Genomic DNA, 12,168 nt, shown 5'->3' with positions numbered 1-12,168 from the left:
AGCATTACTGCCATCTACCAGAAAATGGTTAAAAAAAGATTATACGGTCTGCGAAGGTTTGACTTTTAGGTATAAAAATATATCCTCTGCCATTTACCCAATTCCTTGCATAAATAATGATGTATGGTGATGCCAATGGAAAGCGTATATATCATTAAAGGGAGTTTTTGTCAGAGAGAGTGTCCCTCTGCTCTCTGCTCTGCGCAACAACTCTGGGCAAGGTTCTAGTGGGCCTGTAGAAATTGTAACCGGGAGATTCGGAGTGCTCTCTGCCTTACAGACACATTCTGACTCTGATTTCAACATTTGTACGTCGGTTTCTAAATTAACCCGATAGTTTCTGCAGCAGAAAAGACGAGTGAATAGAACAGGATGGCGACCATAAAGAGGGAACGTGAAATCGACGAAGACGAAGATTCTGAAGGTGGCGACAACTTTCAGTATTGTAGTTGGGATAAGTTAGCCACTGCTAACTGGCTAGATAGCAAAGAGAGGCAGCAACGTCCGCTGTGTTATCTTGTAACAAGCTACTCCGTTGTTAACGAATCAAAATGAAATCATAATTCAAGTAAATACGGAGATGTTTGTTGTTTTATCAGCTACGTCTTTACTGGTAGCATTAGTTGGCGTCGCAACCATAGGATCAAGTAGACAGATTTAGCTAGCTTAGCTTTAGTGATATACCCAGAACTCCTACAGTTAGTGATGAAATAATATAAATCAGCCTTGACGGCAATGAATTATAGGTGGACATCACATTCATATGTTCACCACAGTTATTTCTTGGAAGGTGTTGGCAATAATGAAGAGATACGGATTTGGATTGGTGTATTGCAATGTTTATTTGTAATCAATGTTTTTCAACAGTACCTGTAAAAGTGAGTCGAACACATGAGGCGGAGGACAAGAGAAGTCGCCATTGCCCCTACCTTGACACCATTAACAGGTAGACACACACACGCATACATATAATATGTATGTCTTTCTCTCGCCCTCACACTTTCTGTCCATCTTTCAAAAGACGTTTCACACATAATATGCATGTTTCTCTCCTTACCTCGTGAAATTCATTAGCTTTAACGAATATCAAAGACGTAAGTTATGCTCCAGTACAAGATGTGTATATATAGGAATAACTCATACTGGCTGTGTGTTTTTGTAGGAGCGTTCTGGACTTTGACTTTGAGAAGCTGTGCTCCATCTCGTTGTCCCACATAAATGTGTATGCCTGTCTGGTTTGTGGGAAATACTTCCAGGGTGAGTCTTCCCCTGCCATACATATATACAGACATGCAGACTTAATGGAGGTTAAGACCAGAGAACTATGTGTGCCAAAGTTTTGATAGGGTTGGCATAACTCCTGAATAACTCCTGTCTGTGTGTGTGTGTGTGTGTGTGTGTGTGTGTGTTTACAGGGAGAGGACAAAAGTCTCATGCCTACACACACAGTGTACAGTTCACTCACCATGTATTCCTTAATCTGCACACACTGAAATTCTACTGCCTGCCTGACAATTACGAGATCATTGACTCCTCGCTGGAGGACATCACGGTGAGTTCACATATATGCAACATAGCTAGCTATACATGTATTTGCCTCAATACTCACCCTCTGAAGCACACAGCAGTACACACTAATGCATACTCATATACTAGCCATCGCCCAGTCCTAGTCGCCCCATAAACATTCCTTACATCTCACATAAATAGACTATTCATTGAAACACATAAAGTACAGACATTGTCATCAGTATGCAAAAAAAAACATCTTCCCATGCTTCTGTCTCATTTTCTGTGTTGCTGTGTTCTCTCCTTATTTTTCTCTCTCTCTCTCCCCCTCTCTCTCTCTCTCTCTCTCTCTCTCTCTCTCTCTCTCTCTCTCCTCTTAAATGCTATAGTACGTGCTGAAGCCTACATTTACTCGCCAGCACATCGGCGGTCTGGACAAGCAGGGCCGTCTCTACCGTGCCTATGACGGCACGACCTACCTGCCTGGCATCGTTGGGCTCAACAACATTAAGGCCAATGACTATGCCAACGCCGTGCTACAGGTACACACGCAGATCGCTCTCCATTTCCTGCTCCCACAGTCGCATCCCTGCATGCCCTGCAAAACACACGAATATTAATGCAGTGGCGGTGGTGGCGCTTTCAGTTGCACCAGTGGAGGTCTTCAGACAGATGCATGGACATGGATGCACAGAAACACACAGACTTGCATTTCCGACATATCAGGTCTTTATGGTATCAGCAATTACATCCACTTATACAGCTCTTACACAGTGATAACAGTGTTCACCTTGCATTACGTCTGCCTTCCTAGAACTACGATAAAGAAATATGTCCTGCCTGTTTACACAAAATGTTCAATTACAATGTTAATGCAAATAGTTTTAAATGAGTTTTTCTCTCTCTCTCTCTCTCTCTCTTTCAAGGCCCTCTCTAATGTACCTCCGCTGAGGAACTATTTCCTGGAGGAGGAGAACTACCGCACGATTCGCCGGCCCCCGGGTGACATCATGTTCCTGCTGGTGCAGCGCTTCGGGGAGCTGATGAGGAAGCTGTGGAACCCGCGCAACTTCAAGGCCCACGTCTCGCCCCACGAGATGCTGCAGGCCGTCGTGCTCTGCTCCAAGAAGAACTTCCAGATCACCAAACAGGGTACAGTCGCACTGTTTAGTCAATAATGTGAGGGTGTAACACCAGGTGGAGTGAGCGTGTCACCAAATGACATTAGCTGTGTTTCTGGATGTTAAGGATTGCTGAAGTGTTTTTCAAACTTCCCTCTAATGTTATAATGGGGAGTTACTCTCTTGTACAACGGTGCCGATAGTTAGTCTTGAGAAAGTTACCACGCCATTTCAGCTCCTCAGTAAGTTTGAATGTGGCGCATGCATTTGTATCATTGGTGTATTTTTCTTGTGTAATGGAGCAGCCTGTTTTTGTCAAGTGTGCTCATGGCTGTTTACATTTTGTTACGTGTGTTTTCCCACAGGGGACTCTGTGGACTTCCTGTCTTGGTTTCTCAATGCTCTGCATGGGGCCTTGGGTGGCACCAAGAAGAAACCATGTGAGTGTGTGTATGAGTTTGTGTGTGTGTGTGAGTGTGTGTGTGTGTGTGTGAGAGTTTGTGTGTGAGTGTTTGTTTGTGTGTGTGAGTGTGTCTGTGTATGAGTTTGTGTGTGTGTGTGAGTGTGTGTGTGTGTGTGAGAGTTTGTGTGTGAGTGTTTGTTTGTGTGTGTGAGTGTGTCTGTGTGTGAGTTTGTGCGTGAGTGTGTGAGTTTGTTCGTGTGTGTCTTGAGTTTGTGTTTCTCTCCGACGTCTTTTTGAGTGTCAGAATGTGTAATTGAATGTATATGTGACTCTTTTAATTGTATATATATATAAATGTGTGATTCTGCTTTCAGCCATCATCACAAAAGTGTTCCAGGGTTCTATGAGGATCTTCTCTAAGAAACTGCCTCATCCCGACTTGGTGAGTGATGATCACACACACACACACACACATTCACACACACACACACACACACACACACACACACACACACACACACACACACTCACTCTCTCTCTCTCTCTCTCTCTCTCTCTCTCTCTCTCTCTCGCTCTCTCTCTCACCTACTTTCTGATTATTTCCTAACTTGGTATTTATGCATTGATTGTATCCACATCATGTAGTGATGACACCATGAACTTATTTAGTGTGTGTGTGTCCGTGTGTGTGTCCGTGTGTGTGTGTGTGTCCGTGTGTGTGTGTCCGTGTGTGTGTGTGTGTGTCCGTGTGTGTGTGTGTCCGTGTGTGTGTGTCCGTGTGTGTGTGTGTCCGTGTGTGTGTGTGTGTGTGTGTGTGTAGCCACAAGAGGAGAAGGAGGCCCTGCTGCTGACGGAGGACTACCAGGAGGTGATGAGTGAGGCCCCCTTCCTCTACCTGACGCTGGACCTCCCCACTGCTCCCCTCTACAAGGATGAGAAGGAGCAGCTCATCATCCCACAGGTCCCCCTCTTCAACATCTTCACCAAGTTCAATGGCAACATGGAGAAGGTACACACACACACACACACACACACACACACACCCGTGCACAGACAACAGTCACAGCTCCTTACACACTCATCAAAACTGAGGTTTCTGTGTTCATCATCGTGACTCGTTTCACAGCCAGCGAGCGCACACACACACACACACACACACACACACACACACTCGCTCTCTCTCACACGTATGCATATATACTCTCAGCACTCTCTCAGCTGTACGCTACCGTTAGTAAACATCAACAGGCTCATCCAGACGGAGTGCACATCATAGCGGGTGACTTTAATCAAGCGTGCTTGAAGACAGTGCTACCTAAGTTCACCCAATATGTCAAGTGTGCTACCAGAGGGAACAATACACTCGACCACGTATACTCCAACTTAAAGCATGCCTACAGAGCCACACCCCTCCCCCACTTAGGACAGTCAGATCACCTTTCACTGCTCCTCATCCCGGCATACACACCGCTCAGGAGGAAGACAAAACCTTACATTAAGAACATAAAAATCTGGCCCGAGGGAGCTCTCTCTCAACTGCAGGACTGCTTTGAACATACAGTGTGGGACATATTCGAACAACAGGACCTGGAGGAATATACAGGAACTGTACTGTCCTACATCAATCATTGTACAGACACTGTGACTGCAGCCAAAAGGATTCGGGTGTATCCTAACCAGAAACCCTGGATGACAAGCAAGGTCAAGACCCTACTCCAGGAGCGGAACTCCGCCTTCAGGTCAGGTGACAAGGCCCTTTACAGTACTGCTAGAGCCAACCTGAAGAGAGGCATCAAAGATGCCAAGAAGGCTTATAAGGAAAAAATCGAAGACCATCTCACTAATAATAATCCAAGGAGAGTGTGGCAGGGAATTCAAAACATCACCAACTACAAGAACAGCAACACCAGCACTGTCCACGCTGATGCCTCACTGGCAGAGGAACTTAATCATTTCTTTGCCCGTTTTGAGGTCAACAGGCCCACCACAATTGCACTGGCTCCACCAACCCCCAGCAGCCTCACTCTCACCCTACAAGAACACGAGGTGAGATGTGTGCTCAAATCAGTGAGTACAAGAAAAGCTGCTGGCCCCCGACGGAGTATCTGGAAAGGTACTCAATTCCTGTGCCAACCAACTCGCTGGGGTCTTCACTAAGATCTTTAACCTTTCTCTCACTCTAGCCACCATCCCACCCTGCCTAAAATCAGCTATCATCATCCCCGTCCCTAAGAAACCAGCCATCAACAGCTTGAATGACTATAGACCGATTGCACTTACACCTGTAATCATGAAGTGCTTTGAGAAACTGGTTTCATGGCACATCAAATCAACCCTTCCCCCCACATTTGACTCGCATCAGTTTGCTTACAGAGCAAACAGGTCCACGGAAGATGCCATCGACGTAGCCCTCCACACCGCACTGAGCCACCTGGAACTCCGTGGAACCTATATAAGAATGCTCTTCATTGACTACAGCTCAGCTTTTAACACTATCATCCCTGACATACTAGTCAGCAAACTAACTGCACTAGGCCTCTCCCCCTCCATCTGCACCTGGATAAAGGACTTCCTCTCAAACCGCCCACAAACTGTAAAACTCGGTCCCCACCTTTCCTCCACCATCACTCTAAGCACTGGCTCTCCACAAGGCTGTGTGCTGAGCCCACTACTGTACTCCTTGTACACCCATGACTGTACTCCAACCCATCCCACCAACACCATCATTAAATTTGCTGACGATACCACCGTGATCGGGCTCATATCAGAAGATGACGAATCAGCGTACAGGGATGAAGTACAGAAACTGACAGTGTGGTGCTCAGACAACAATCTGTCACGAAATAATTAATTCTGGACTACAGAAGGCAAAGTGCAGTTCCGGCCCCACTCTACATCAACGGGGACTGTGTGGAGAAGGTCCACACCTTCAAATTCCTAGGAGCCAATTTATCAAATGACCTCTCATGGTCTGTCAACACCTCAGAGACAGTAAAAAAGGCACAGCAGCGACTACACTTCCTGAGAGTACTCAGGAAAAACAACCTGGAGTGTAAACTGATGGTGGCCTTCTACCGCACCACTATCGAAAGTGTACTAACCTACTGCATCTCGGCGTGGTACTCCGGTTGCACCGCAGCAGACAAGAGAGCCCTCCAAAGGGTCATCAACACAGCACAAAAAATCACTGGCTGCTCACTGCCCTCCCTGGAATCCATTGCCCGCTCCCGCTACCTTAGCAGGGCCAATAACATCTTAAAAGACTCCTCTCACCCAGGCCACCACCTGTTTACTCTCCTGCCCTCAGGCAGACGGTACAGATCCTTTAGAGCAAGGACCACGCGTCTTAAGAACAGTTTTTTCCCGACAGCCATCAGAACTCTAAATACCGACATGCACTAAACACTAAGCACTTTGCCACCGCACTTTGTTCTACTCTTAATGTATATATATATTTTTTGGGGGGCTGTTCCTACTGTTTTTGGATAGTTGTAGTATTGTAATGTTATATGTTGTTGTTGTGTTATATGTTGTCCCTCGTCACACCAACAGGAGAAGCACTCAAAATTTCGTTGTATAAATACAATGACAATAAAGGCTTTTCTATTCTATATTCAACTTGATGTTGACTTGTGGCCGTGTCCTTGGCAGGAGTACAAGACGTACAAGGAGAACTTCCTGAAGCGGTTCCAGCTGACGCGGCTGCCTCCCTATCTCATCTTCTACATCAAGAGGTTCAACAAGAACAACTTCTTTGTGGAGAAGAACCCCACCATCGTGAACTTCCCCATCACGTCAGTACGCACACACACACACACACACACACACACACACACACACACACATAGTCATCTTTAACATGGATACAATCACCACCATCACGCCTCCACACACACACACACACACACACACACACACACACACTCATAGTCATCTTTAACATAGATGCAATCACCAGAGACAGACTGCTCTAGGCACTGTTGAATCACCTAGGCAACTTATTGGGAATAAAAAGGAGTAGAAATGTTTTAGAATCGTCCGACCAAGACTGTAACTATTTTTTTTCTTTTGCTTCACTACAGTAATACAATAGAGGGATGAGATTTTTAAATATGTAGAATGTGAAATCTTTTGGTTGACATAAGGGGAAAGATGCCTGTAGCCACAGCTTGTGTGTTTGTGTGCTTATGTGTTTGTGTGTTTGCAGGTGTGTGGACCTGCGCGAGTATCTGACAGAAGAGGCCCAAGTTACGGAGAAAAGCACGACCTATGACCTCGTAGCCAACGTAGTGCATGATGGGAAACCGACAGAAGGATCCTACAGAATCCACGTTTTACATCATGTGAGTGTGTGTGTGTGTGTGTGTGTGTGTGTGTGTGTGTGTGAGTGTGAGTGTGTGTTTGTGTGTGTGGGTCTGTGTCAGCTGTCGTCTGTACACGTGTGTGTAAGGATCCTACAGAATCCACGTTTTACATCATGTGAGTGTGTGTGTGTGTGTGTGTGTGTGGGTCTGTGTCAGCTGTCGTCTGTACACGTGTGTGTAAGGATCCTACAGAATCCACGTTTTACATCATGTGAGTGTGTGTGTGTGTGGTTGGGTCTGTGTGTGTATGTTGTCTGTACACGTGTGTGTAAGGATCCTACAGAATCCACGTTTTACATCATGTGAGTGTGTGTGGTTGGGTCTGTGTCAGCTGTCGTCTGTACACGTGTGTGTTTATGTCTGTGTGTGTGTATGTTGTCTGTACACATGTGTGATTGTGTGTGTTTATGTCTGTGTTAGCTGTCGTCTGTACACGTGTGTGTTTATGTCTGTGTGTGTGTATGTTGTCTGTACACATGTGTGATTGTGTGTGTTTATGTCTGTGTCAGCTGTCGTCTGCACCCGTGTGTGATTGTGTCTGTTATGTCTGTGTGTGATTGTGTGTGTTTATGTCGGTGTGTGTATGTTGCAGGGCACTGGGAAGTGGTATGAGATGCAGGATCTGCAGGTGACAGATATTCTCCCCCAGATGATCACGCTGTCTGAGGCGTATATACAGGTACATCCTTAGGCCAAAGGCCACATATACAGGTACATCCTTAGGCCAAAGGCCACATATACAGGTACATCCTTAGGCCAAAGGCTACATATACAGGTACATCCTTAGGCCAAAGGCCACATATACAGGTACATCCTTAGGCCAAAGGCCACATATACAGGTACATCCTTAGGCCAAAGGCTACATATACAGGTACATCCTTAGGCCAAAGGCCACATATACAGGTACATCCTTAGGCCAAAGGCCACATACAAACACTTCGTTTATGTGATTCCAAATGAGTGCCAGACATGTCACTATTGATTGCAGGTGTGATTTTAAATGTTTGTGTGTGTTTCTGTGTCCAGATCTGGAAGAGAAGACCAAATGAAGAGGAAGATGAAGATGAAAAGGACAGTCACACAGGGGCCTGAGACCACAAGAGGAAGCCCTATCAAAAACACGTTCTGGCTGTGTGTGTGTGTGTGCTGAAGAAATTGGCTGTTTTTTTTTATTATTATTATTATTTTAATGTAAGAAATAATTAATTAAAAAGGAGCTAAAACATACTACTTTCAGACCTTAAAACTCTTATTTTGTGCTCCGATGGCTGATGATATACCAGGTAAAGTTCTGGAATACATTGGAGTCAAAAGCTTACGGAAGAAATTATTAATTAAAAAGGAGCTAAAACGTACTACTTTCAGACCTTAAAACTCTTATTTTGTGCTCCGATGGCTGATGATGTACCAGGTAAAGTTCTGGAATACATTGGAGTCAAAAGCTTACGGAAGAAATTATTAATTAAAAAGGAGCTAAAACTTACTACTTTCAGACCTTAAAACTCTTATTTTGTGCTCCGATGGCTGATGATGTCCCAGGTAAAGTTCTGGAATACATTGGAGTCAAAAGCTTACTGAATGAAAAAAAGGGCAGGAATGCTGCCCAAGTGTGTTATCTGAAAAACTAGCCGATAAGTTCTTGAATAAACGGCATACAAATTATGTAAACAATGAGAACTCATTTTAAAGTTGCTTTTACGCTCTTACACACGGTGACCAGGGAGAGGGCATAATTGCGTATCCATGTTGTAATTCATATTTCTGCCACAAGGGCTCATCCTTGAGCTTTCATCTTGATGTTATTTAGGTTCATGAACGCTGGTAGCTTTCCATCGAGTCTAGCCAAAAGCGTTAGGACTCAAAACCTCTGCTACATAACTCCTTCAAATGTGCACGGCATGAAATGAAATGGTCCAGCATTATCAGGCAGTTCTGTGTTGTACTGGGATTCGATCTCAAGATTAATAAACTGTCATTTTTGACAGCCTGTAGTCATTGCTGAATAGCACATACGCAGAGTATTTTGAAAAAGGAAAAAAAAAAACCCGTTATAATAATAATAAACGTTATTTGTATAGCACCTTTCATACAAAACAATGTAGCTCAAAGTGCTTAACAGCAAATAAATTATGTGGAGAGAAATGCCATGCACAGTGATTCACATAAAAGTAGACATAGAAAAAACATGAAACATCAACATACAAAATAAGACCGATAATTAGCAACACACCAATCACTGGCATTCTTTGTCTTCATGAGGCCAGTTTTCTCTTGTGCTCTTGCCATCACGGATAGTACCCGATCTCAGGCCAAGAGCAGATTTACATCAGACGGTGGTTATTCAGTGGAGCTCTTATCCTCAGCAGACGTCTATGTGACTGACTCCCCCAGTCATGATGGAACCCAAATTGACAAACTCAAACCGTCCTGATTGTAAGCACATATGGGTTGGGGATCTTACAGTGTTAGAACAGGCTAACACTTTCCTGCACCTCCGTGAAGGTAGCGTTATGGATTATGTAGAAAGTTATTCAACAACCACTATGAAAATCAAATCAAGTGTTAATGTCTTGTTGTTACCCTTCCGTAAATGCTAATAAATAGTTTGTGAACGGTTCCTCTAGTTTCTCTGTTAGCAAACCAGTCGCTAGTCATGTGTTTGGTGTCAGCCCACTGCGCACAGATTGCATGTAAGTCAGCACACTAAATTGCCTTTTAGCTATTAGCTAGCATCACTATGATGATGTGGAACTGACGGAGTATCAAAGAAGAGTCTAATGAAAGTGAAATTAGCTTTTACTCACTTACCCAAAAGCTCTACCACTAATGCCACTTCCATAAAACAGACAGCGTTGTATCATCAGTAACAATTTTATTTCCATATTACAGCAGTTTCTCATTCTCCCTGATATACGACCTCAGTTTAAAATTTTAAAACTTTGAGATTGGCTCATCTGTGATACAGTTGAAAAAGTGCAAATGATTAGCAAAGATCAGTGCAATAGAAGATTCAGTCACATGAAGCAAACAGATACAAGAGATCACCGGTGCCTTTGAGTGACACAGAGGTACACCAGTCACGTGAAGCAAACAGATACAAGAGATCACCAGTGCCTTTGAGTGACACAGGGGTACACCAGTCACGTGAAGCAAACAGATACAAGAGATCAGCAGTGCCTTTGAGTGACACAGGGGTACACCAGTCACGTGAAGCAAACAGATACAAGAGATCACCAGTGCCTTTGAGTGACACAGGGGTACACCAGTCACGTGAAGCAAACAGATACAAGAGATCACCAGTGCCTTTGAGTGACACAGGGGTACACCAGTCACGTGAAGCAAACAGATACAAGAGATCAGCAGTGCCTTTGAGTGACACAGGGGTACGCCAGTCACATGAAGCACAAGAGATCACCAGTGCCTTTGAGTGACACAGGGGTACGCCAGCCATCTTTACACCCCTGCTCTGTTCCCCTCATTCTCATTAGGATTGCTCTGCTCACACACACACACACTCATAAACACACACACACACACACAAACACACTCATACATGCACACGCACACACACTCATACACGCACACACGCACACACACTCATACACAATTTTTACATGCAGGGCACCTTTTGAAAAGAACAGGTGAGGTGTGACTACATACATCGCTGCTGAGGAAAGCATGTGGACCATGTGGACTGTTTGGGGTTTTGACCAATACTGTTACTCACTTCTCAATACTGACACTCACTCCTGTATTCTTTTTTCATTTCTGCATTTCTATACACTTGTTACAATTCTATGTGTTCATGATGAGACATGTGTCAAGAAGGAATGCTTGTTTATAGACAGGAGTGAGCATTTGTAACAGTGTTGTAACAGAGTTGTGAAAATTCCAGATTCTGTTGTCCTCTTGCTGTTGAAGTGGTGGCCAGTGAGAAACAAGCGTGTGGTGTCGCTCTGAGTGCGTGATTATGATGGGTGATTGGTGGAAGCGGCAAGTGTGGTTCTTCAAATTCAGAAAGAGACGAGTAAAGGTTCTAGTGAACACTTTCCCTCCACTGGCCTCGGCAGAAGTCCTCTTTCTGAGAAGTGAACACACACACACACACACACACACACACACACACAAACACACACACACAAGGTCTTTGAGCTTAGGGTACAGTATGGAGTCAGGCAAATGTAACTTGCCAAGTGCAACACATTTCCAAACAGCATCTTGTGTAGTGTGTCATGTACAGTACTGGTTGTTCAATACACTGAGCAACTGGATGTGATTTTACCTCACAAGTGTCCCGGCCACCATCTTGTTTCCCCAAAATGCTCAGGAGTCTTGGCCCATAGAGCTGGGTAAAGAGCTCACACTGGGGAAAAGACAGAGATAGATAAGGTGATAAAAAAACAGTCATTGAGAATGTTTTTAGTTTTTTGTTTTTGTCACTTTTTGTGACTGAAGCGACTCTCTGGTTATGGGCTGAGAATGCAGCTGTGGCTCTGGAGTTAGAACCAAGGATGTACTGATAGGGTCCTCTGAGATAAAAGACCACTTGGGAAGGGTGGCCATGTCCCGCCACTGTGGGGTGGGGGGGGGGGGTTCAGTGGGGGGTACCTGAGGAACGGAGTTGGGGTGCCTCTGGCAGACACTTTGCAGTAGGGAGGCGACCTGCGTCTCCGTGGCGTTCCGTCCGAGGTGGAACCGTGTTAAGGCCGAGAGTGTGAGACAGGAGGTGCAGTCTGAGGCCAGGGAGTACTCTGCAGAACAGAGGAGGAGA

General features: G+C 44.8%; 2 protein-coding genes across 7 annotated transcripts in view; one reads left to right on the top strand and one right to left on the bottom strand.

Annotated features, from left to right (window-relative positions):
* Positions 1-20: 20 nt before the first annotated feature.
* Positions 21-9,052, top strand: usp39 (ubiquitin specific peptidase 39). 2 transcript variants are annotated; one of them, XR_004164046.2, is made up of 14 exons: positions 21-424; positions 868-946; positions 1,163-1,257; positions 1,416-1,552; positions 1,899-2,051; positions 2,436-2,661; positions 2,996-3,070; positions 3,408-3,475; positions 3,854-4,042; positions 6,685-6,827; positions 7,241-7,376; positions 7,990-8,076; positions 8,424-8,808; positions 8,937-9,052. XR_004164046.2 is itself a non-coding variant. In XM_031571024.2 (13 exons), exons 1-13 carry the CDS (start codon positions 373-375, stop codon positions 8,487-8,489), a joined length of 1,506 nt encoding a protein of 501 aa, XP_031426884.1. In that variant the 5' UTR covers positions 21-372; the 3' UTR covers positions 8,490-9,052. The 2 variants fall into 2 exon arrangements, 1 of the variants encoding a protein (XP_031426884.1); XM_031571024.2 differs by having other exon boundaries at positions 8,424-9,052.
* A 2,165-nt stretch (positions 9,053-11,217) lies between these two features.
* The window catches only part of sftpbb (surfactant protein Bb), a 7,853-nt gene continuing 6,902 nt past the window's right edge, over positions 11,218-12,168 (bottom strand). For all 5 annotated transcript variants that reach the window (XM_031571029.2, XM_031571026.2, XM_031571025.2 and 2 more), the window contains exons 9-11: positions 12,006-12,148; positions 11,680-11,760; positions 11,218-11,478 (exon numbers count right to left, since the gene is read on the bottom strand). In XM_031571029.2, coding sequence (XP_031426889.1) covers positions 11,434-11,478; positions 11,680-11,760; positions 12,006-12,148 — 269 coding nt within the window. In that variant the 3' untranslated portion in view covers positions 11,218-11,433. The remainder of the gene's footprint in view (positions 11,479-11,679; positions 11,761-12,005; positions 12,149-12,168) is intronic.

Source organism: Clupea harengus, chromosome 7, assembly GCF_900700415.2.
Source record: "Clupea harengus chromosome 7, Ch_v2.0.2, whole genome shotgun sequence".
NCBI lineage: Eukaryota > Metazoa > Chordata > Actinopteri > Clupeiformes > Clupeidae > Clupea > Clupea harengus.
Note: the sequence above shows the minus strand (reverse complement) of the source record. Positions and strands in the feature narration are given on the sequence as shown.